This window comes from Ranitomeya imitator, chromosome 2 (assembly GCF_032444005.1).
Source record: "Ranitomeya imitator isolate aRanImi1 chromosome 2, aRanImi1.pri, whole genome shotgun sequence".
In the NCBI taxonomy this organism is placed as follows: domain Eukaryota; kingdom Metazoa; phylum Chordata; class Amphibia; order Anura; family Dendrobatidae; genus Ranitomeya; species Ranitomeya imitator.
In genome coordinates, this window is record NC_091283.1 from 373,917,453 (window position 1) to 373,943,493 (window position 26,041).

At 43.3% G+C, this 26,041-nt stretch overlaps 1 protein-coding gene across 2 annotated transcripts in view; it reads right to left on the reverse strand.

The window, feature by feature from the left end:
- LOC138663991 (zinc finger protein 436-like) overlaps positions 1-25,713 on the reverse strand; it is a 39,223-nt gene extending 13,510 nt beyond the window's left edge. Inside the window, exons 1-5 of one of the 2 annotated variants that reach the window (XM_069750388.1) lie at positions 25,648-25,713; positions 20,791-21,011; positions 10,088-10,237; positions 9,779-9,958; positions 9,572-9,695 (exon numbers count right to left, since the gene is read on the reverse strand). In XM_069750388.1, the coding sequence (XP_069606489.1) occupies positions 9,572-9,695; positions 9,779-9,958; positions 10,088-10,165 (382 nt within the window). In that variant the 5' untranslated portion in view covers positions 10,166-10,237; positions 20,791-21,011; positions 25,648-25,713. The remainder of the gene's footprint in view (positions 1-9,571; positions 9,696-9,778; positions 9,959-10,087; positions 10,238-20,790; positions 21,012-25,647) is intronic. The other variant, XM_069750389.1, reaches the window with a different exon arrangement.
- Positions 25,714-26,041: the final 328 nt, after the last annotated feature.

The following is a 26,041-nucleotide window of genomic DNA, read 5'->3' on the forward strand; positions in this document are numbered from 1 at the left end:
GGAGCGGCGCCGGAACGAAGTCAGGTCAATATTGAAAGTGCCAGGGGCCTGAGCGACGGAGAGGTGAGTGATTTTTTTTTTTTTATCGCAGCAACAGCAAATGGGGCAAGTGTCTGTATGGAGCATCTTATGAGGCCATAATGTTTGTGGAGCACTATATGGCGCAAGTGTCTGTTTGGAGCATCTTATGGGGCCATAACCAACATTTGTGCAGCACTATATGGGGCAAGTGTCTGTATGGAGCATCTTATGGGGCCATAACGTTTGTGCAGCACTATATGGAGCAAGTGTCTGTATGGGGCCATAATCAACGTTTGTGCAGCACTATATGGGGCAAGTGTCTATGGGACCATAATCAACGTTTGTGCAGCACTATATGGGGCAAGTGTCTATATGGAGCATCTTATGGAGCCATAATCAACGTTTGTGCAGTACTATATGGGGCAAGTCTCTGTATGGAGCATCTTACGGGGCCATAATTAACGTTTGTGCAGTACTATATGGGGCAAGTGTCTTTATGGAGCATCTTATGGAGCCATAACGTTTGTGCAGCACTATATGGGGCAAGTGTCTGTATGGAGCATCTTATGGGGCCATAATTAATGTTTGTGCAGCATTATATGGGGCAAATGTCTGTATGAAGTATCTTATGGGGCCATAACTTTGTGCAGCACTATATGGGGCAAATATCTTTATGGAGCATCTTATGTGGCCATAATTAACGTTTGTGGAGCATTATATGGGGCAAGTGTCTGTATGGAGCATCTTATGGGGCCATAATCAAGGTTTGTGCAGCACTATATGGGGCAAATATCTTTATCGAGCATCTTATGGGGCCATAATCAACATTTGCACAGCATTATATTATATTATTAACCTTTATGCAGGATTATATGGGGCATATTTTAATATGGAGCATCTTAGGGGGCCATCATAAACTTTATGGAGCATTATATGGGGCTCCTAATTCAATATGGATATTCAAAAACACAACCTACGGATGTCTCAATTAATTTTACTTTTATTGGCATCTATTTTTACTTTTGACATTTACCTGTAGCTGCTGCATTTCCCACCTTAGGCTTATACTCGAGTCATTAAGTTTTCCCAGTTTTTTGTGGCAAAATTAAGGGGGTCGGCTTATACTCGAGTATATACGGTAAGTTAAAGAAACAAGATCTGCCACAAATCCAAAAATGGATTGTGACAACTCCCCGGTGATATCTGTGTTCCCCTGGTGATCTATGTGCCTCCCTGGCAATGCTGTAAGCCCAGGTCCAACATGCAACATTGCTGCCGGGGCCAAAGAGAAGACAGTACGGGCATGCACTGGTAATAGTTCCAGAGGGAGCTGGACATTAAATGAATTAAGTTTAGTTTTGAGAGAGGTGGGATGGGGGCTGCTTTATTCAGAGGGAGTGTGTGTATCTGTGTGTGTGTTTGCATATACAGTGCCTTGTGAAAGTATTCGCCCCCCGGAACATTTCAACCTTTTCCCACATACCATGCTTTAAACCTAAAGATACCAAATGTAACTTTTTGGTGACGAATCAACAAGTGGAACACAGTTGTGAAGTTGAACGAAATTTATTGGTTATTTTAAATTTTTGTGGAAATTCAAAAAGCCGAAAAGTGGGGCGTGCAATATTATTCAACCCCTTTAACTTAATACTTTGTTGCGCCCCCTTTTGCTGCGATTACATCTGCAAGTCGCTTGGGGTATGTCTATATCAGTTTTGTACATCGAGAGACTCAAATTCTTGCCCATTCTTCCTTGTCAAACAGCTCGAGCTCAGTGAGATTTGATGGGGATCGTTTGTGAACAGCAATTTTCAGCTCTTTCCACAGATTCTCGATTGGATTGAGGTCTGGACTTTGACTTGGCCATTCTAACACCTGGATACGTTTATTTGTGAACCATTCCATTGTAGATTTTGCTTTATGTTTGGCATCATTGTCTTGTTGGAAGTCAAATCTCCGTCCCAGTCTCAGGTCTTTTGCAGACTCCAACAGGTTTTCTTCAAGAATGGTCCTGTATTTGGCTCCATCCATCTTCCCATCAATTTTAACCATCTTCCCTGTCCCTGCTGAAGAAAAGCAGGCCCAAGCCATGATGCTGCTACCACCATGTTTGACAGTGAGGATGGTGTGTTCAGGGTGATGAGCTGTGTTGCCTTTACGCCAAATATATCGTTTGGCATTGTTGCCAAATAGTTTGATTTTGGTTTCATCTGACCAGAGCACCTATTTCCACATGTTTGGTGTGTCTCCCAGGTGGCTTGTTGCAACCTTAAAACGACACTTTTTATGCATATCTTTAAGAAATGGCTTTTTTCTTGCCACTCTTCCATAAAGGCCAGATTTGTGCAGTGTACGACTGATTGTTGTCCTATGGACAGACTGTCCCACCTCAGCTGTAGATCTCTGCAGTTCATCCAGAGTGATCATGGACGTCTTGGCTGCTTCTCTGATCAGTCTTCTCCTTGTTTGAGATGAAAGTTTAGAGGGATGTCCGGGTCTTGGTAGATTTGCAGTGGTATGATACTCCTTCAATTTCAATACGATCGCTTGCACAGTGCTCCTTGAGATGTTTAAAGTTTTGGAAATCATTTTGTATCCAAATCCGGCTTTAGACTTCTCCACAACAATATCACGGACCTGCCTGTTGTGTTCCTTGGTCTTCATGATGCTCTCTGTGCTTCAAACAGAACCCTGAGACTATCACAGAGCAGGTGCATTTCTATGGACAATTGATTACACACAGGTGGATTAGGGTATGTTTCCACGTCCAGGAAACGCTGCGTGTTTGACGCTGCGTAGAGCCGCAGCGTCAAACACGCAGCGTCCAGATGTTACAGCATAGTGGAGGGGATTTCATGAAATCCCGTCTCCACTATGCATTAAAATACGCATGAGGCAGACCCGCGGAAACGGACATGCGGCGCGTCTTTTAAGAACGCAGCATGTCCTTACCAGTGACCTCAGGTGCAGATTTGGTCCGGATTTTACCTGCGTAAAATCCTGACCAAATCCTGATGCAATCCTGAATGTGGACACATACCCTTATATTTATCATCATCAGGCATTTAGGACAATATTGGATCATTCAGAGATCCACAATGAACTTGTGGAGTGAGTTTGCTGCACTGAAAGTAAAGGGGCCGAATAATACTGCATGCCCCACTTTTGAGTTTTTGAATTTCCACAAAAATGCAAAATAACCAATAAATTTCATTCAACTTCACAATTGTGTTCCACATGTTGATTCTTCACCAAAAATTTACATTTGGTATCTTTATGTTCGAAGCATGATATGCGGGAAAAGGTTGAAAAGTTCCAGGGCACTCTATTTTGCAGAGGGGCACTGTGTGTGTGTAAATATTTTACAGAGCGGTATTGTGTGTGTATATGTATACACATTTGGCAGAGGGATAATGTATGTGTAAGGGGGAGTATTTTGCAGGTCTTCTGTGACGTGATGTTAAATTGCAGTATTGGCACTTTCTGATAAATAAGTGGGTTTTGGGTTGCCGTTTCGGCACCCTGTCTCTAAAAGGTTCGCCATCACTGCTAAAGACTCTATAGCGAGCTAATGTACAAGTTGGTTTTCTAATCTAAAACCTCAGTATTCAGATTCAATTGCTTAGTTGGCACTTTGCGATAAATAAGTGGGTTTTGGATTGCAGTTTGGGCACTCAGTCTCTAAAAGGTTCGCCATTGCTGTCCTATAGCAATATTGCAGTTCCAGTTTTCTAAAATTCCATATGTACATAATGTAGCACTTACCTATTTTCAATGGCAGTAATGCAGTTCCAATTTTCTAGATTTACCATCTTTAACATTCCAGAGTGCAGTTTTGTATTTTCCAAGATCATTTGGTGGACAGTCATGTACTTTAACCCCTTCCCGACCTTGAATGTACCCAGTACGTCGTGGTTGGTAAGTACTCACCGACCTTGGACATACGCGGTACCTCATGGCTAAAATGCGGCATTGTGACCAGTTTATAACAGCAGGGTACCTGGGCTCATCGTCATGAGGAGGCTTTGACGCCCCCCCCCTTCCCCGGTACTACAATCTCTGTGATTAGCTATATAATTCTGAACAGCCAATCACAGTGTTTCAGGCAATGAATTGAACAAAAAATAATTTAGAATACTTGGTAGGACTAGCTTAGGTACAGTAAAAACATACTGTAGTAATCTGTGTCTACTTCAAGATTTTTTACTGAATTTAGTAAAAAACAGACATGTCTGATCAAACTTCAGTTGCTGTTTTCTCTGGAAAAAAATAATTTATTTAAGTTGAAAGGACAAGATTAGGTACAGTCAAAATATACTGTAGTAATCGGCGACAAATACAGTATATTTTACTGAATAGAGTGAGGATTAGTGTTAGATAGCTGCAGGCATTCAGTAATTTTATTTTTACTGTTGTTCTTTAAGTAAGTTTGTTTTTTATTTTACCAAATTTTTTTATTCTTATTTTATTTTTATCTTTTTCTTTTAGCTTTTCTTTTTTTCTCTTCTAAGTAAAAAAAAGTTTACACCAAACACTCACACAAACACACACATGAATAAAGTTTGGTTCATACACACACAAACACCGCGAACTCAGTCGAGGGGTTCAAGAGAGTCCTGGATGTCTTCCTGGAGCAGAACAATATTGTATCATACAATTATTAGGTTCTGTAGAAGGACGTAGATCTGGGGATTTATTATGATGGAATATAGGCTGAACTGGATGGACAAATGTCTTTTTTCGGCCTTACTAACTATGTTACTATGTTACATGTAAAAATGTCGTCCTGCTTGTCCCAAACACTGTATTTAGCGGAGGAGGCATATGCTTTCCTTGCTTCTGACATGGACAGTGAGTTAGAGGATGCCACCTTCCATTAATTTTTCATCCTCCTTTTCCTTAAGTAATACTGAACCACCACACAGATGCCCCAGGACAGAAAATGAACCGGCGCTCCCTGTTACTGACCCCGCATGGACCTCACCACCCGAAGATTATCAGACACAGATTCCTGATTTTGCGGCGCAATCTGGAATCCAATTTAACTCTACTGGCCTAACAGAAATAGATTTTTTCAAAGTATTTTCTCTGAGGATTTTGTAAACCTCATGATGGATGAGACAAATTTGTACGCCCAGCAATTTTTGGCACAAAACTGCCCTTCATCATTTTCTAACTGGATCTCTGCATCTAGAAATGATGTGTTGTCCGTGTTTCTGTGACCGCTTTGACGGTATCCTAATAATAAACCCGCCTCAGCATTACCTATATCCTATCTCCTAGCCCCGGTGTGGCCAGTCCTGTATCAGTAGTCACTGGTCCTAGTGCGGCCAGCTCCAGAACTGTTTCCTTATAACTTTGTGTGAACAAGAGCCTATCTTAAATATTCAAGCTGTCCATACAGTCCATCAGTCGTTTCCTGCTTGTCAGTGACCTTGGTCACGTCTCCCCATGTCAGTGAACCTGACCCCTGGGATCGACAGCTGTAGTATCAGCAACTGCTTAGGAGTGGTATCTTGCGGCTACCTGCTGCCAGTCTGTCTCCACAATCATGAGCTCCAGCAAATCCAGGTAGCCGCTTAGCTATGCCCCTGTCCAGGCAGGTCTCACTATGTGGCACAGTGGGTCCACGAATCACGTGCGCCACCTGCGAGCACATCATTTTGTTCAGGCCATGGATTCACCTGATCCCAAGATCCTCCAGGCCTCAGACCTGTACCAAGAGCTCTCAGCGTGATCAGCAAGAAATTTTTTGTAACATCTAAGGACCGAAAAAATCCGCTTGGATGCTCAGACCACGGTTGCTTCTTCTGCTGCTGCTCAAGTTGCCACAGCTATGGGCGAGTTTACTAGGCCTGCGACCTATACCCCAGGAGCTAATCTTCACTTATTGGCTCCTCCACGATTCAGCGGAGATCCGAAGCAGTACCATGAAATCTTGAACCAGTGCACCCTGCACTATGAGCTTTTGGCACAACAGTTCTCAACTGATTGGATTAAAGTGGGGTTCTTGATGTCTCACCTTGCAGGAGAAGTCCTAGCATGGATTAACCCCTTGTGAGAGAGTGGGTATCCTATGACCATGGACCTACAGGTCTTCTTGGTAGCCTTCCGAAAAGTTTTTGATGAACCTGGTCGTGCTTCCTCCACTGCATTTTCCCTGCTCATACCAAATCAGGGAGAATTGTCCATCAACCAGTATGCCTTCTGGTACTGCACCTTAACTTCCGAACTTGGATGGAAGGAACAATCTTTGGTAGCCGCCTTCTAGGAAGGATTATCCAGAAGAATGAAAAATGAATTGGCTGGACATGACATCCCAGCCTCTCTAGATGAACTAATCTCTCTGGCAATCCGGATCAACCTCAGGTTTTAGGAGCTGACCAAAGAGATGACGCGTGAAAAAAAACTTTCGCGTCGTGTCTGACTGTCTTTCCAGAGACGACTCTTTCCTCACCCTCCAGAAAAAGCTGTCCTTGCGAAACCTTGAAGGTCGATCGTGTTGGGTTGGAAGAGTGGCAACAAGAAAGTGGTCGTGTCAAAAGAATGTGCTTCGGCTGCAGTAGAGCGGAGCACTTTATTCATAACTGTCCTAAAAGGTCTAAAGTCTTAAACCTGGGACTTGTGGGGGAAGCTTCGCTAGGTGAGAGAGGAGACTCTTAATCAATGACTTTGAACATTTCTGTGTCTTGAGGAGGAATCTAATTCAACGAAACAGCCTTTCTTGACTCCGGCTCAGCGAAAAATTTCATACAACAAGCCATGGTTGATCGATACCAAGTTCCGGATCAATGCCTTCAGAATCCGCTGAGAGTGTAATCCATTGAAGGGAAGGACCTTCCTGAAGTTGTTAAAGTCATCACTGAGGGGCATGGCCTAGCACTCAATGTGAGTGGACGGCTCCTGTGACCTCTCCGCTGCATTGCTTCATTTATCCTGTTCAAAATCCCTCCGGAGTGCTGATAACGATCTCTGCTGGTGGGGAGTGGATGCAGACCCCCGACATGCTGTGCTGTGGTGACTCGAGGTCATGGTGAGGAGACACCAGCAGGACGCGAGGAGAGGAGCTGGGAGCCAAGCTGACGATGGCGCCGAGAGCGTGGAGGCAGCTGAGAAGGCAGACGCTGCAAATGCCTCCTACGCCCGGAGACTGGAGATAGCAGCCAAACTGGAGAGGTTTACAAGGCTGGAAGGAGCAGCAAAGGTGATGGCTGAAGGGGGAGAGGGGGAGACTGAGGAGAAGGAAGACTCAGAGGCTGATTTGGTATAGGAGGGGTTAAAGGGTGAGGGTGAACGGCGGGAAAAGGAGAGTGTGGTGCAGGAAGACACTGAGGAGCCTGTTATAGGGGAGCCCACATTGAAGGATGTATATGACCTGGTTAGATTTTGTAAGACTGCACTAACAACCCTTACAAAGAGAGTGGATGGGATTATTAAGTAGAAATGTCCAGCATGAAGGTACCATAAATAAAACTGATACCAGAATGGAGGCAGTGGAGAAGAGAGTGAGTGTGCTGGAAGACCAACTTTCTAAAATGCTGAAGTCTCTCACACAATGTTTGCAGAGATGTGCTGCCCTGGCAAAGCTCAGGGTTGTGACCCTGGGAACAGTGCATTTTTTCCAAACACCGGAGGAGGCCGCTAAACGGCTTCACAACAAGCGACTCCAGGCGGATAAGAACGGAGTGAAGTGAGCGGAGCGAAATGCCGTGAAATAATGGTGCTGTTATATGGAAGTTTCTGGTTCCTGCATATTAACTGTTATGGACTATGGAGGGACTGATTGTAATAATAATGTCTATATGCATACGCGGAGGAGATGTGGAGGAGTTTTAGATAGATAGTGGTTAAGAGGTAACGTTTATAGGGTAGCTAGACGTTGGAGTACCGACTCTCTGGTAAGAGAGGGAAAGATACAACGGGAGAACGGTTATGGTTTGTTGGGTTACTGTATATGGGGGAGGGGAGGGGTTAATTGTTTAGGGAAGAGTTTTATTGCATATGGAGAGCTGCAAGATATTTTCAAGGGTCGGAAACATGCATGTATAGAATTGTATGATGGGTGATAGAATTAAAATCCTTAGTTGGAATGTAAGAGGACTGTCAGAGGGAACACGAAGAATGGCGATCATGGAATATGCTAGGAAGAGGAGGCCGGATGTTCTATGCCTCCAGGAGACTCATTTACTACGGGAGGAGGTGTTGAAGATGAGGTGGATTGGGAGAGCATATCATTCCACATATTCTTCATATGCTAGAGGGGTCTCTTTCTTAATAGGAGCGTCTACGCCATTTGAAGAAATTGAAAGCCATGTTGATAGTGAAGGACAGTATATTTTTGTTGTTTGTAAAATATGTTTAATCACTATGTATAGTAGCGATGTACATACCACCGCCATACAGGGGGAAAACGTTATGTGAGGTTATGGAATTATTTAAGCGAGGTACGGGATTTCCATTACTAATCATTGGTGATTTCAATAATGTTATAGATGAGGGGTGGGATAGATATAAACTGGGTGCAGGTAAAAGTATTAGGAAATTGACGGCATTTGTGAATTATATTAAAGAGATTGGAATGATGGACCTGTGGAGAGTGAGAAATGAGAATGCGCTGTGCTACTCTTATTGTTCTGCAACGCATGGGTCTCTCTCACGAATAGATATGGCACTGGGAAATGATCTACTGATACAACTGGTCTGTGGAGTGAAATACCTCCCAAGGGTGATTTCGGATAAAAAGCCCAAAGAATTGTCCATTAGACGGATAGGGGGGAAGATTGGGAAGGGAATTGGGTGGAAGTTGAACCCGTTATGGCTGGAATATATCAATATGAATACTATAAAGGAAGAATTGGAGGAGTATTGGCAGATTAATGAAGGGAGTGCACATGGTTGGGTGTGTGGGACGCTATGAAAGCGGTCCTAAGGGGTCTCTTGTTTCGAGAGATTTCCAGGTGTAGGTCGAAATCTAAGCTAGAAGATAGGGAAATAATAGAAACCCTGGAGAAGGTGGAGACGGATATGGTACTAGACCCGTCAGCAGAAAATCAGAGTAGGCTATAGGGTGCACAGGAAAAGGTTAATAAGGTGTATTTGAGGAAAGCGGAGAGGAGGGCCTTCCAGAAAACGCAATTTTATGATGAAGGTGAAAAAGTGGGGCATCTGAATACCGGCTCCTGCCTAGGAGTAGTCCCTGGTGGCTACCTGCAGCCCAGTCTGTCTCCACCATCACGAGCTCCAGCAAATACCAGGTAGCCGCTTAGATACGCTCCTTTCTAGGCAGGTCTAGCCCTGTGGCACAGTGGGTTCACAAACCACGTGCACCACTAGCAAGTGTGACAACAGGATGTCAGGGGGAAGTTTAAATGGGGAACTAGTCAACCTGATTGGCCACTATAGGCCACCTTGCTATTTGTATACTGACTGTCCCAAAATTGGCTGATCAGGAACACCTCGTATATAGCAAATACAACATTGTTTTTTTACAAACAGGTTAATATTTTTAGGACAAGCTTCACTACAACAAATAAATAGTAATGTCTATTACCTGGTGATGAGAGGGGCTGGGGAGCCTCCATCATGACATCTTTGTACATATCTTTGTGTCCTTCTAAATACTCCCACTCTTCCATGGAGAAATAGACGGTGACATCCTGACACCTTATAGGAACCTGATACATTAAATGACACAATCATCACCCTGACCCAATCATAGCGTTACTGTATAATGTCCCAGCATTCCCAGTAGTGTCACCTCTCCAGTCAGCAGCTCAATCATCTTGTAGATGAGTTCTAGGATCTTCTGGCCATCGATGTCCTCATGTATCAGGGGGTGAGGTGGATGCCCCATGATTGGGCTCAGGGTTCTTCCCCATCCCTCAGACACCGTTGCCTGACAGCTCTCACTTGAGGTCTTCTTCACTACTGTGTAATCCTGGTTATGGAGAGACACATTAATAAATCTCACTACAGACATTTCCAGAGTCCTCACCTCTCCAGTTCTGTCCATCTGTTATTCCCATAGATAAGAATGATGTAATCTGATGTCAGCAGAATCTCTCACCTCTCCAGTAAGCCGGAAGAGGATCTCTAGGGTGAGGTTCAATATCTTCTCCGATATCTTGTCCCTGTTTCTATGCATCCTTGGTGGGTCAATTAGGAATTTTTTCTGATATAGAAGATCTCAGCTGAGAGAATCTGATATTGTAGGGACCTGAATAGGAAGAAGATGAACCAATGTAACATCATAACTAAATCCCATGAAATAATACAATTACTGGAGATAATAAGGGGAACATACAGTTAGGGCCAGAAATATTTGGACAGTGACACAATTTTCGCGAGTTGGGCTCTGCATGCCACCACATTGGATTTGAAATGAAAGCTCTACAACAGAATTCAAGTGCAGATTGTAACGTTTAATTTGAAGGGTTGAACAAAAATATCTGATAGAAAATGTAGGAATTGTACACATTTCTTTACAAACACTCCACATTTTAGGAGGTCAAAAGTAATTGGACAAATAAACATAACCCAAACAAAATATTTTTATTTTCAATATTTTGTTGCAAATCCTTTGGAGGCAATCACTGCCTTAAGTCTGGAACCCATGGACATCACCAAACGCTGGGTTTCCTCCTTCTTAATGCTTTGTCAGGCCTTTACAGTCGCAGCCTTCAGGTCTTGCTTGTTTGTGGGTCTTTCCGTCTTAAGACTGGATTTGAGCAAGTGAAATGCATGCTCAATTGGGTTTAGATTTGGAGATTGTCTTGGCCATTGCAGAATGTTCCACTTTTTGGCACTCATGAACTCCTGGGTAGCTTTGGCTGTATGCTTGGGGTCATTGTCCATCTGTACTATGAAGCGCCGTCCAATCAACTTTGCAGCATTTGGCTGAATCTGGGCTGAAAGTATATCCCGGTACACTTCAGAATTCATCCGGCTACTCTTGTCTGCTCTTATGTCATCAATAAACACAAGTGACCCAGTGCCATTGAAAGCCATGCATGCCCATGCCATCACGTTGCCTCCACCATGTTTTACAGAGGATGTGGTGTGTCTTGGATCATGTGCCGTTCCCTTTCTTCTCCAAACTTTTTTCTTCCCATCATTCTGGTACAGGTTGATCTTTGTCTCATCTGTCCATAGAATACTTTTCCAGAACTGAGCTGGCTTCTTGAGGTGTTTTTCTGCAAATTTAACTCTGGCCTGTCTATTTTTGGTATTGATGAATGGTTTGCATCTAGATGTGAACCCTTTGTATTTACTGTCATGGAGTCTTCTCTTTACTGTTGACTTAGAGACAGATACACCTACTTCACTGAGAGTGTTCTGGACTTCAGTTGATGTTGTGAACGGGTTCTTCTTCACCAAATTAAGTATGCGGCGATCATCCACCACTGTTGTCATCCGTGGACGCCCAGGCCTTTTTGAGTTCCCAAGCTCACCAGTCAATTCCTTTTTTCTCAGAATGTACCCAACTGTTGATTTTGCTACTCCAAGCATGTCTGCTATCTCTCTGATGGATTTTTTCTTTTTTTTCAGCCTCAGGATGTTCTGCTTCACCTCAATTGAGAGTTCCTTTGACCGCATGTTGTCTGCTCACAGCAACAGCTTCCAAATGCAAAACCACACACCTGGAATCCACCCCTGACCTTTTAACTACTTCATTGATTACAGGTTAACGAGGGAGACGCCTTCAGAGTTAATTGCAGCCCTTAGAGTCCATTGTCCAATTACTTTTGGTCCCTTGAAAAAGAGGACGCTATGCATTACAGAGCTATGATTCCTAAACCCTTTCTCCGATTTGGATGTGGAAACTATCATATTGCAGCTGGGAGTGTGCACTTTCAGCCCATATTATATATATAATTGTATTTCTGAACATGTTTTTGTAAACAGCTAAAATAACAAAACTTGTGTCACTGTCCAAATATTTCTGGCCCTAACTGTATGAAGAGATGAAAAGTAAAGATGTATTCATGATCTGAAGAACATTTATTCTCTTTTGTTTGTATTGACTGGAACATGATTTAGACATTTTATCAAGGCATCTCTTCCATTTCAGTGTCAAAATGATGTCATGTGAACGCAACAACCACTAGATGCATAGTTAATGCCAATACGGCACGTTATTGCTATAGACCAATACTTTTTAGACTGTGAATGCTTTGGCACAACCAAGGGCTCCAAAGGAGAAACTTCCATTGGGCTCAGGACCTATGGTCATTTGATCATGATGTCACCATGTGTCCTCAAGCCTTTCTAGCATAAAAAACTGCACTGAACATGTAAGGTCCTAATGACCTATTGTTACAGGATGATCATCTAACTATAGGACCCAGTGCGACTCTGGAAACTACAGAAGAGTTGCGGAGGATCAAATAGACTAGAGATTTGGCTGACATTCACCTTACACATCAATCAACATCGCCCGGTATTGGAAGGATGACAATAGGCAAAGTGGGAGACAAGTGCAAGTAGTGTACACCTGGCTCACACTGCATGCTGTAGGGCTCATGCAGACGTCCATGACAATTGGTCTGAACATAAACCGCCAGGGTCAGACTGCCCCCCGCTGCCCGAGGGGTGTGTCACTAATAGCTCATCACACAGCTGCTATGGGGCCCGTGAGTCAGAGGGGCCCGCCTGGCGCCAGCAGTCAAGCAGCGGGTGACAGGAGGCAGAAGCCGGCTGCTGCGGCTAGAGCTTGTGCCCGCTGCGAAAAAGAAATGAATATTGACTGCTCCCCATGCCCTCACGGGGGGGCTACATTATTCCCAATGAGGGAGCTACATTATATTCTAAGCGGGTCTGAATTATACCCTATTCTATCATTTTGTCTGCCCTTATTCACACACTGGGGTCAACTCTGACATATGATAAGGTTTTTGATATTAGACAGCGTAGGATGATGGTGGAATGGCTTTTATACTATTTTGATCAAAAACAGTATTACTAAGAACCCTGCGTTATTTAAATGCACTTGCTTTTTACTTATTCAGTTATAGCAGGGTTTTTTACTCATTTTGTTTCTTGTAGGTTTTGTATGCTTATTGGCCAATGTGAACATGCGTTTATGTGCTGCATGTATGCCAACTTACTGCAGGCTCGGTTTTTCTGTTTTTCATTATATTCTATGAGGGGACTGCGTTATACCCTATATGGGGGCTACATTATATTCTATGTGGGGGCTACATTGTATTCTATGGAAGGCTGCATGATACTATATGAGGGGGGCTGCATTATATACTATGGGGGGACTGCATGATATTCTATGGGGGGCTGCATTATACTACATGAGGGGACTGCATGATACTATATGAGGGTGGTTACATTATGCCCTATGAGGGGGGCTACATTATATTCTATGGGGGGCTGCATTAAACCCTATGAGGGGGTTATATTATATTCTATGGGGGTGCATTATACACTATGAGGGGGCTACATTATACCCTATGAAGAGGCAGCATTATATTTTATGGGGGGCTGCATTATATTATTTGAAGGGGCTACATTATATTCTATGGAGGGCTGCATTATACCCCATGAGGGGGCTGTATTATACCCTATGCGAGAGCTGCATTATACCTTATAAGGGGGCTACATTATACTTTGTGTGGGCTACATTATATTATATGGGGGGCTGCATTATAGTATATGAGGGGGCTGCATTATATTCTATGGGGGGCTGCATTATACCCTATGAGGCAGCTACATTATATTTACTGGGGGACTGCATTATACCTTATGCGAGGGCTGCATTATATTCAATGGGGGACTGCATTATACCCTATCAGGTGGCTGCATTATACCCTATGAGGGGGCAGCATTATACTCTATGGGAGGTTGCTTTATGCTATATTAGGGGGGCTACATTATATTATATGGGGAGGGCTACATTATACCATATAAGGGAGCTGCATTATACTCTATGAGGGGGGGCTACATTATATTCTATGAGGGCTGCACTATATTCTTTGACAGGGCTACAATATATTCTATGAGGGGGGTATGTTATATTCTATGAGGGGGGCTACATTATATTCTATGAGGGGGCTACCCCAACCCCTACTATATCATTAAGACATGTACTACCTTATATTATACCCTGATATTAGCATGTTTTACCGCACAATTGGTGGTCTTGTATTTATTTCTATGTAGCTACATAGTGGGCCACAAGAATTATTTTCTCTGGTGGGCCCAAGATGCTCCAGTCCGACGCTGTGAACCGCTAATGCAAAACTCGCCACGACTCTCACAACCCGAGCATGACAGCTTCATACACTGCTCAAAAAAATAAAGGGAACACTTAAACAACAGAATATAACTCCAAGTAAATCAAACTTCTGTGAAATCAAACTGTCCACTTAGGAAGCAACACTGTTTGGCAATCAATTTCACATGCTGTTGTGCAAATGGAATAGACAACAGATGGAAATTATTGGCAATTATAAAGACACACTCAATAAAGGAGTGGTTCTGCAGGTGGGGACACAGACCACATCTCAGTACCAATGCTTTCTGGCTGAGGTTTTGGTCACTTTTGAATGTTGGTTATGCTTTTACACTCGTGATAGCATGAGATGGACTCTACAACCCACACAAGTGGCTCAGGTAGTGCAGCCCATTCAAGATGGCACATCAATGCGAGCTGTGGCAAGAAGGTTTGCTGTGTCTGTCAGCGTAGTGTCCAGAGGCTGGAGGCGCTACCAGGAGAGAGGCCAGTACACCAGGAGACATGGAGGGGGCTGTAGGAGGGCAAAACCCCAGCAGCAGGACCGCTACCTCAGCCTTTGTGCAAGGAGGAACAGGAGGAGCACTGCCAGAGCCCTGCAAAATGACCTCCAGCAGGCCACAAATGTATCTGCACAAATGGTTAGAAACCAACTCCATGAGGATGGTCTGAGTGCCCGAAGTCCACAGATGGGGGTTGTGCTACCAGCCCATCACCGTGCAGGACGCTTGGTATTTGCCACAGAACACTAGGATTGGCAAATTCGCCACTGGCGCCCTGTGCTCTTCACAGATGAAAGCAGGTTCACACTGAGCACATGTGACAGACGTGACAGAGTCTGGAGACGCCATGGAGAGTGATCAGCTGCCTGCAACATCCTTCAGGATGACCGCTTTGGCAGTGGTTCAATAATGGTGTGGGGTGGCATTTCTTCGGAGGGCCGCACAGCCCTCCATGTACTCGCCAGAGGTAGACTGATGGCCATTAGGTACCGAGATGAGATCCTCAGACCCCTTGTGAGACCATATGCTGGTGCGGTTGGCCCTGGGTTCCTCCTATTGCAGGACAATTCCAGACCTTATGTGGCTGGAGTGTCAGCAGTTCCTGGAAGATGAAGGAATTGAAGCTATGAACTGGCCCACCCGTTCCCCAGACCTGAATCTGATTGAACACATCTGGGACATCATGTCTCGCACCATCCACCAATGTCACATTGCACGACAGACTGTCCAGGAGTTGGCGGATGCTTTAGTCCAGGTTTGGGAGGAGATCCCTCAGGAGACCATCCGCCGCCTCAACAGGAGCATGCCCAGGAGTTGTAGGGAGATCATATAGGCACGTGTTGGCTACACACACTACTGAGCATCATTTCCTTGTCTTGAGGCATATCCACTGAAGTTGGATCAGCCAACTTCATTTTCCATTTTGATTTTGAGCATCATTCCAACTCCAGACCTCCGTGGGATATTAGTTGTGATTTACGTTGATCACTTTTAGGTTTTATTGTTCTCAACACATTCCACTTTGTAATGAATAAAGATTTCGAACTGGAATATTTCATTCAGCGATATCTAGGATGTAGGATTTTAGTGTTCCCTCTTTATTTTTTTGAGCAGTGTATATTTCTATGAGGCTGTTACACTTGGGTCAGGAGACCTGCGGCCAGTCCATGCATTGTGGTCTGTGTTTGGGCCCAAATCATCTGATGTCTGCAGGACCCCTTAGAAGTGATATTAGCAAAGTAAGCAGCAGGAATCTCCTGATTAATGAGCTGTACAACTGTATATTTAAAACACAGCTAATGGCAAGTTCCCAAATTGTAACCTGCAGAAAATCTGTAGTGCATAGCAGATGATGAGTACAATTCAATAAATGTCATAAGTTTCAGAGAAAATCAACAGCGTAAATTGAGCAGCACTGTGTTTAAATCTCCTGGTCCCGATGAATTATATCCTAGGGTACTGAAAGAGTTAGCAGAGGAAATTGCAGAACTACTAGCCAGAATCTTTGAAAATTTCTGGAGAACAAGATGATACAGGAAAGATAAATATCTTGGTACCATGTTAGCCAGTATATAGAAAAATATTTACAACTGAGAGTCCTCAGTGGTTGATACCTTTTAATGACTAACTGAAAAGATGGTAACAAATTAGTATACATAATTATTTGTACTAAATGTCCAACTGGGGGTCTGTATGTTGGGGAGACAGGGCAAGGATAAATTCTCACTGCCATACAATAAGAGAAAAAAGAATGGATCTACCTGTGGCCAAACATTTTTGTAAGCCCGATCATAGCACCATGGACCTGAAAATACTTGTATTAACATAGTAACATAGTAACATAGTAACATAGTTAGTAAGGCCGAAAAAAGACATTTGTCCATCCAGTTCAGCCTATATTCCATCATAATAAATACCCAGATCTACGTCCTTCTACAGAACCTAATAATTGTATGATACAATATTGTTCTGCTCCAGGAAGACATCCAGGCCTCTCTTGAACCCCTCGACTGAGTTCGCCATCACCACCTCCTCAGGCAAGCAATTCCAGATTCTCACCGCCCTAACAGTAAAGGATCCTCTTCTATGTTGGTGGAAAAACCTTCTCTCCTCCAGACGCAAAGAATGCCCCCTTGTGCCCGTCACCTTCCTTGGTATAAACAGATCCTCAGCGAGATATTTGTATTGTCCCCTTATATACTTATACATGGTTATTAGATCGCCCCTCAGTCGTCTTTTTTCTAGACTAAATAATCCTAATTTCGCTAATCTATCTGGGTATTGTAGTTCTCCCATCCCCTTTATTAATTTTGTTGCCCTCCTTTGTACTCTCTCTAGTTCCATTATATCCTTCCTGAGCACCGGTGCCCAAAACTGGACACAGTACTCCATGTGCGGTCTAACTAGGGATTTGTACAGAGGCAGTATAATGCTCTCATCATGTGTATCCAGACCTCTTTTAATGCACCCCATGATCCTGTTTGCCTTGGCAGCTGCTGCCTGGCACTGGCTGCTCCAGGTAAGTTTATCATTAACTAGGATCCCCAAGTCCTTCTCCCTGTCAGATTTACCCAGTGGTTTCCCGTTCAGTGTGTAATGGTGATATTGATTCCCTCTTCCCATGTGTATAACCTTACATTTATCATTGTTAAACCTCATCTGCCACCTTTCAGCCCAAGTTTCCAACTTATCCAGATCCATCTGTAGCAGAATACTATCTTCTCTTGTATTAACTGCTTTACATAGTTTTGTATCATCTGCAAATATCGATATTTTACTGTGTAAACCTTCTACCAGATCATTAATGAATATGTTGAAGAGAACAGGTCCCAATACTGACCCCTGCGGTACCCCACTGGTCACAGCGACCCAGTTAGAGACTATACCATTTATAACCACCCTCTGCTTTCTATCACTAAGCCAGTTACTAACCCATTTACACACATTTTCCCCCAGACCAAGCATTCTCATTTTGTGTGCCAACCTCTTGTGCGGCACGGTATCAAACGCTTTGGAAAAATCGAGATATACCACGTCCAATGACTCACCGTGGTCCAGTCTATAGCTTACCTCTTCATAAAAACTGATTAGATTGGTTTGACAGGAGCGATTTCTCATAAACCCATGCTGATATGGAGTTAAACAGTTATTCTCATTGAGATAATCCAGAATAACATCCCTCAGAAACCCTTCAAATATTTTACCAACAATAGAGGTTAGACTTACTGGCCTATAATTTCCAGGTTCACTTTTAGAGCCCTTTTTGAATATTGGCACCACATTTGCTATGCGCCAATCCTGCGGAACAGACCCTGTCTCTATAGAGTCCCTAAAAATAAGAAATAATGGTTTATCTATTACATTACTTAGTTCTCTTAGTACTCGTGGGTGTATGCCATCCGGACCCGGAGATTTATCTATTTTAATCTTATTTAGCCGGTTTCGCACCTCTTCTTGGGTTAGATTGGTGACCCTTAATATAGGGTTTTCATTGTTTCTTGGGATTTCACCTAGCATTTCATTTTCCACCGTGAATACCGTGGAGAAGAAGGTGTTTAATATGTTAGCTTTTTCCTCGTCATCTACAACCATTCTTTCCTCACTATTTTTTAAGGGGCCTACATTTTCAGTTTTTATTCTTTTACTATTGATATAGTTGAAGAACAGTTTGGGATTAGTTTTACTCTCCTTAGCAATGTGCTTCTCTGTTTCCTTTTTGGTAGCTTTAATTAGTTTTTTAGATAAAGTATTTTTCTCCCTATAGTTTTTTAGAGCTTCAATGGTGCCATCCTGCTTTAGTAGTGCAAATGCTTTCTTTTTACTGTTAATTGCCTGTCTTACTTCTTTGTTTAGCCACATTGGGTTTTTCCTATTTCTAGTCCTTTTATTCCCACAAGGTATAAACCGCTTACACTGCCTATTTAGGATGTTCTTAAACATTTCCCATTTATTATCTGTATTCTCATTTCTGAGGATATTGTCCCAGTCTACCAGATTAAGGGCATCTCTAAGCTGTTCAAACTTTGCCTTCCTAAAGTTCAATGTTTTTGTGACTCCCTGACAAGTCCCCCTAGTGAAAGACAGGTGAAACTGCACAATATTGTGGTCGCTATTTCCTAAATGCCCAACCACCTGCAGATTTGTTATTCTGTCAGGTCTATTAGATAGTATTAGGTCTAAAAGTGCTGCTCCTCTGGTTGGATTCTGCACCAATTGTGAAAGATAATTTTTCTTGGTTATTAGCAGAAACCTGTTGCCTTTATGGGTTTCACAGGTTTCTGTTTCCCAGTTAATATCCGGGTAGTTAAAGTCCCCCATAACCAGGACCTCATTATGGGTTGCAGCTTCATCTATCTGCTTTAGAAGTAGACTTTCCATGCTTTCTGTTATATTTGGGGGTTTGTAACAGACCCCAATGAGAATTTTGTTACCATTTTTCCCTCCATGAATTTCAACCCATATGGACTCGACATCCTCATTCCCTTCGCTAATATCCTCCCTTAAAGTGGACTTTAGACAAGACTTTACATAGAGACAAACCCCTCCTCCTCTCCGATTTTTACGATCCTTTCTAAACAGACTGTAACCCTGTAAGTTAACTGCCCAGTCATAGCTTTCATCTAACCATGTCTCGGTTATTCCCACTATGTCAAAGTTACCTGTAGATATTTCTGCTTCTAGTTCTTCCATCTTGTTTGTCAGGCTTCTGGCGTTTGCGAGCATGCAGTTTAGAGGATTTTGTTTTGTATTGAAAGGTAGCTTCAAATCTCAGAGAGACAGGAGAATCTGGGAGTATAAACTTATGATGACCTTTGACTCACTTAGTGCAGGAATGAATGTGCTGCATGGATTTATGTCTTTTTACATCAATTAAGGAATTTCCACTTGAGACCATGTGGGGTCACAGTAAAAGAACCAGACCCCAATCAGAGGACAACAAAACATTCACTCCTAATCTAGGAACTTTCCAATATTTATGGACACAACTGTTTATCACTTATCACTCTCCCATAATGACAGTTCTGTGCGGTGTTGTGTATAAATATGTGATTCTTCAGAATTTCTTTTAGTCCTTGTCTGATGAAGAGACCTGTGTAGTCTCGAAAGTTTGCAATTTGTTACCATCTTTTCAGCTAGCCATGAAAAGGTATCAACCACTGAGGACTCTCAATTCTAAATATTTTGGAGAACAAGAGAAATCTCATAAGATTGGAGAAGAGAAAATGTTGTTGTGATATTCAAAAAGAGGAAAGAAGATGGAGCCAGAAAATTACAGGCCACTGAGCTAATACCAGGAAAGATCTTTGAACAAATTATTAAACGGCATGTATGAAAGTACTTTCATAAGAATACAGTAAGTAACCAGAATGGGTTTGTAACAAACATGTCATGGCAGACTAATCTAAATTTCCTTCTATGATGGAATCACTGACAAGGTGAATCAGGGAAATGTGGTAGCATCTCATACTACCCTTATTGAAAAAACAACCAAGTATGGGATTGACAAGGCTATGGTTAGGTGGATTCATAACTGGCTCAGTGATTGTACTCAAAGAGTGGTAATAAATGATTGCGCATCCAATTGGAAGAGTGTTTCAAGGGGGTTACCACAGCGCACTGTACTGACACTGTGAAGGAGAAAATGGCTAATGAAATCAATTATTAAACCTTATATAAGTCAGTTCAGATATGGTGTAGCAAGATGGAGTCTATTTCCTGATCAGCAGCACATTGGAAGGAATCTAGAAAGGTTTCAGAAAGATCTATATAAGCTGAAACAATGGGCAGCGACTAATTGAATGGTATTTAATAGGGAGAAATGCAAGATTCTACATCTGGGGAAGAAAAACAAAAATTACATCTACAGAATGGGAGGAATAGAACTAAGCAACAGAACGTGTGAAAAAGAATTGAGTACTAATAGATCACTGGCTGCACAAGAGTCAACAGTGTGATGCAGCAGCAAAAAAGGCAAACACAGTTCTAGGATGTACCATATAGAAGAAAGAATGTGGCAGCACTCACCGAAGATGCGTGGTCCAAATCCTTTATTGAGAACACTTACAGTGCAGATAACATGCTGACGGCAAGGGGGAGCAGGAAAGACGAGGAGGTGAGCAGGGAAAGACGATGGCCGTTTCGCGCCGACTATAGCGCTTCAACGGGTCTCAGGTGTCGGGGAATGACGTGGGCAAGATAATGGGTGAGTAAACACACCCTCTCCTCACGCCTCCAATCACAGACAACTGAAAAATACAATAGCTGTAATAGTGACAAGTGTAACACATATAAACACAAGACACACAAGGCAATAAGCCAATTAAATGTTAAAACCGAATTTTTGCTGACGAATCTATGCAAATGTAATCAAAGAGATACATAATCGTTACTTAAATACAGGAAGGAGATATACCGCAACATGATAATAATAATACAACAATATTTACTGGCAGTACATCATGTGCTAACTATGACGCGATTTTAAAAAAAACGAATTTATATATTCATATAATCTATTTTTACTACGATTCTTACATCCAAAGGCGAATTAACGTATCGTCACACGGTAAAGGGGACCAAAGGAAAAGCACCAAATACATCAGCATATAACAGTGGAATAATGCAGAGATCACAAAAAGACGGCCATATCGACCCTGTCATTTAACCCTGCAGATCCTGTTGCCTGGGTGCGTATGATCCACCTAGCTTCCTGTCTCAACAGTAGTCTATGTAGATCTCCCCCTCTCGCAGGTAAATTGACTCTTTCTAAACCAGCAAAGGAGAGGACTAATGGATTTCCCGCATGTACCTCTCTTATATGATTAATGAGTCTAGTCACCCCCTTGCCTGTCCGAACCGACCTGACATGTTCCCTAAAACGTACAAACAATTGACGAATGGTCTTCCCCACATAAAATCGTTTGCAGGGACAGAAAACTACGTAGACCACATAATCTGTTTTGCAAGTTATAAAGTGCTGGATAGTGTGTTTAACGGGACCCACCTGTATGTTCCGCCCTGTAATATGATGTGCACAAAAATTACAGTGGCCACAACGAAAATTACCTCTCGGGGCAGATTGTTCCAGCCATCTAATCTGTGGACTTGGCATATAATTCCGTACCAAAACATTCCTAATGCGTGTACTACGCCTATTAGAGATTAGAGGTCCTTCAGCCACCTTACCTGCCAGATCTCTGTCTTTTTCAAGGATATGCCAGTGCCTTCTAAATGTGGCCCTTATCTCTTGGTCCATTGGACCGTAACGAAAACAAAAGGTGAAACGTGATGCTGCCGATGCAATCCTGGGTCTATCCCGCTCACCAGAATGCTCTCTGACACGATCCATTGCTGTCTGTAATAGAGTGCTGGGATAACCTCTATCCTGAAACCTGTCACACAATTCACTAGACTGACGTTCAAAGCCTTCTTGTGTGCTATTCACTCTTTTTGTCCGCAAAAGCTGACTATACGGAAGGGAACGTCTGACGTGGGCTGGATGGAAACTATTATAGTGCAGGACAGAGTTCGTCGCAGTGGGCTTATGGTGAATAGTGGTACAAATGTTACCCTCCTGATTAGTCACCAAAACGTCCAGAAATTCCAATCTTTGACCTCCAAAATTGGAAGTAAAGGACATACCCATATTGTTGGACATATTCAAATAATCAACAAACAACCCAAACTCTTCCTCCGTTCCGTCCCACACCAGAAACACGTCATCAACATATCTCAAAAAAAGTTTAATATGCTGAAGAAAACGATTTTTTGTAGAATAGACAAAATCCTCCTCTAATACTGCCAAAAATAAATTGGAAAAAGTGCAAGCTACCGGGGTCCCCATGGCAGTCCCAGTGGTCTGGAGATACCAGGTATCCGAAAAAGTGAAGGCATTATGGGTAAGTATAAAACTTAACCCATTGCAAACAAAATAAGTGAAAGCGTCACCCCTGCCAGAAGCACTCAAGATGCGCCTGACAGTGTCCACTCCCATTGTCTGTGGGATACTGGTATAAAGGTTGACCACGTCAATGGATGCCATGGAGAACCCCGGTTGCCAAACAAAATCACGGATATACTTCAAAAAGGAGGTTGTGTCTCTGGTGTAGGACGGAACGGATCGGAGTAATGGGTGTAACAACCATTCCAAATACTGAGACAAGGGTTCAGTCAACGAGCCAACCCCCGACACGATAGGTCTCCCGGGGGGTTGGGTTACAGATTTGTGCACCTTAGGAAGATAATACCAGTAAGGTTTGGTGGGAAAATCTGGAAGAAGCTTCTCTGCTTTTTTCTGGGTTAATACCTGACGCTCCACAGAAACTCTGAGGAACGACCGTAACTCCATCTTAAATCTATTAGTGGGATCATGTGATAATTTGCGGTAAGTGTTCGTGTCTGACAATTGTCTAGTAGCCTCCCTAATGTAGGCCTCCTTGGTCAGAACCACAGTCTTGCCACCCTTATCCGCTGGGCGTATGATCACATCAGCCCAACTTGCCATCTCTCTTAGGGCTATCCTTTCTGAGTTATTCAGATTATGCGCTGCTTCTTTGTAGATTAAAGCCTCCATGTCCCTTAGGACCAAGGTTTCGAAAAGGTCCACCAAGTTCCCAGGGGAGGTGAGGGGCATGAAAGTAGATGGGACCCCACCGACAAAGGGGGCAAGACAGGTAGGCTCAATTTCATTTGTGGTAACCGTGGGATCACATAAGCTAGACAAAAGGGCGGCATCATCACGTATATCCGCTAATGTTTCACCAGAAGATCCCGCCAAAAAGCCAAGGGGACCTATAGTACACGGTCGTTCCCCTTCTAAGATCTGAGTACTGGTAGAACCTGACAAAAAAGCTTTATAGAGATGAATCTTTCTGATAGCCTTAAAAAGGTCTATCCGAAACTCTGTAAAATCAAATCTGTTAGGTATACAATAATTGAGACCCTTGGCTAGCAAAGTCAAATGTACTGGTTCTAACGTGCGATCTGTTAAGTTGATAACACAGTCTGTGGGTGATGATCTCATCAACGTCCCTGCCTCCATGAGACGCTCTTCCTCTTGCGTCTCCAGCCGGGAACGGTACCTCCGTTTGCCCCTTCTAGTGCGTTTCCTAAAGGGTGTGCGGTAGCTGACATAGTCTCTGGAGTAGAACCCTCCGTAATATCCATGCTACCAGTCAGACCTTCACTTAAACTTGAGTCAGACTCTGTAGTAAGGTAGTCATTGCGGCGAGACTGGTTCCGTTTATTAAATTTCCGTTTTTTGTTACTAAATTTCGATGTCTGGAAGGAAGGCAGGAAGGTGTCCTTTTTAGATTTTTGCCGGAATCATAATCATTCTTGTCCCGAATAAATTTGTCCCTTTTCCTCTGTTTGATTTCAGCCTGGATAGGGATTAACTTGTTGTCCAGCTTTTTATTGAAGGTGACCCATTGGCTTTCAGTAAGCCTGCTCTTAAATTCAGATTGGGTCTTAATAATTTCAGTATTCAGGGTTTCATAGTTCTGTATGTTTGATTTTAAAACCAATGTCAATAGTTCTTGGGAACTCCTAAGCATAATCTGTTCCCACTCCGCCTTAAAAGTCGCATCACTATTAAAATGAGAAATCTCCTTCCAAACTCTGAGTCCTCTAGGTACTCGTCCATTATCAATATAGGACTGGAGAGAGTTGTTTGTCCAGAAAAATCTAATTTCCCTCTCCGAAAGATTCATCAGCTTGAATTCCAAGGATTTAGTACTAAGCATATGTACTTGAGCCACCTGCTCACACTCCTTAAAGTAGTTAGAGGCATCCTCCCGGCCAGCTTGTAGACTCACGCGTACTGAGGAGACTTCAGGATCCATGTCACACTGTTGCTATCCGCAACAACAATAATAATAATGCAAAGAGATTTCCGTGACAATGTGGAACTCTAACACGAGGCTGGTTAACGGCGTGCTAACTTAAAACAAGCAAATAATATCGATCCGAGAAAAAAGCCTGATCCTCACAGCAGCGGTGCTCGTCTTTCCTGCTCCCCCGTGCCGTCAGCATGTTATCTGCACTGTAAGTGTTCTCAATAAAGGATTTGGACCACGCATCTTCGGTGAGTGCTGCCGCATTCTTTCTTCTATATGGTATGGACTTTTACTTATCTTCATGCGAGCAGCGCTGCTGTGAGGATCAGGCTCTCCTATTCCACCACGAGGTTATTGCAGCTGGTGTATACAGCGGCTGTGCAGCTTTGCTTTTTTCTCGGATCGATACAGTTCTAGGATGTATTAACAGAAGCATAGAGTCTAGATCACATGAAGTAATTATCCCCCTCTTCTCCTATGTGATCAGGCCTCATCTGGAATGCGGTGTCTCGTCTTGTGCATCACATTTTAAAAATGACAATGAAAAACTGGAGCAAGTTCAGAGAAGAGCTACCAGGATGGTGAGCATACTGCGAAGTATGTTCTATGAGGAACGGTTAAAAGGTCTGGGAATGTTTAGCTTCCAAAAAAGAAGACTGAGAGGAGACTTAATAGCTGTCTACAAATATCTGAACGATGTCACAGTGTAGAAGGTTCATTTTTATTCTCATTTACACATGGAAACATGAGAAGCAATGGGATGAAACTGAAAGGGAGAAGATATAGAGTAAACGTAAGAAAACTTTTTGACAGTGAAGGTGATCAATGAGTGGAACAGGCTCCCAGGAGAAGGTGGTGAGTTCTCCTTCAATGGAATTCTTCAAACAGAGGCTGGACAGACATCTATCTTGCTTTGAGCAGGTGGTTGGACCAGATGACCCAGGGGGGTCCCTTCCAACTTTACCATTCTATGATCCTATCTCCGGGAATGGAGGGGTTACTGCCCCCCGCCCCCGCCCAGTAATGGGGAATCTCCAGCACCTACCTCCACCTGCAGAGCCGCACACCACATATATGGCTGTTCTGTGCGCACAGGACCTGTGATGAGGTCACAGGAGGGGAGGAGTCAGGGGTCACATGATCAGGGGCCTCAGTGTACTATGCATGCAGGACTCTGCTGTGCTGGTTGTCATGGTGCTGGATGAGGGAAAGATTCTGAGAGGGGTCAGAAGGGTTTGCAGGGTGGATGTAGCAGAGACGTGTGTGCACGATGCACGAGGTGTATGGAGCGGAGCTGTGTGTGTACGAGGTGTATGGAGCGGAGCCGTGTGTGTACGAGGTGTATGGAGTGTAGTTGTGTACGAGGTGTATGGAGCAGAGCCGTGTGTACGGGATGTACGGAGCAGAGCCGTGTGTGTACGAGGTGTATGGAGTGTAGT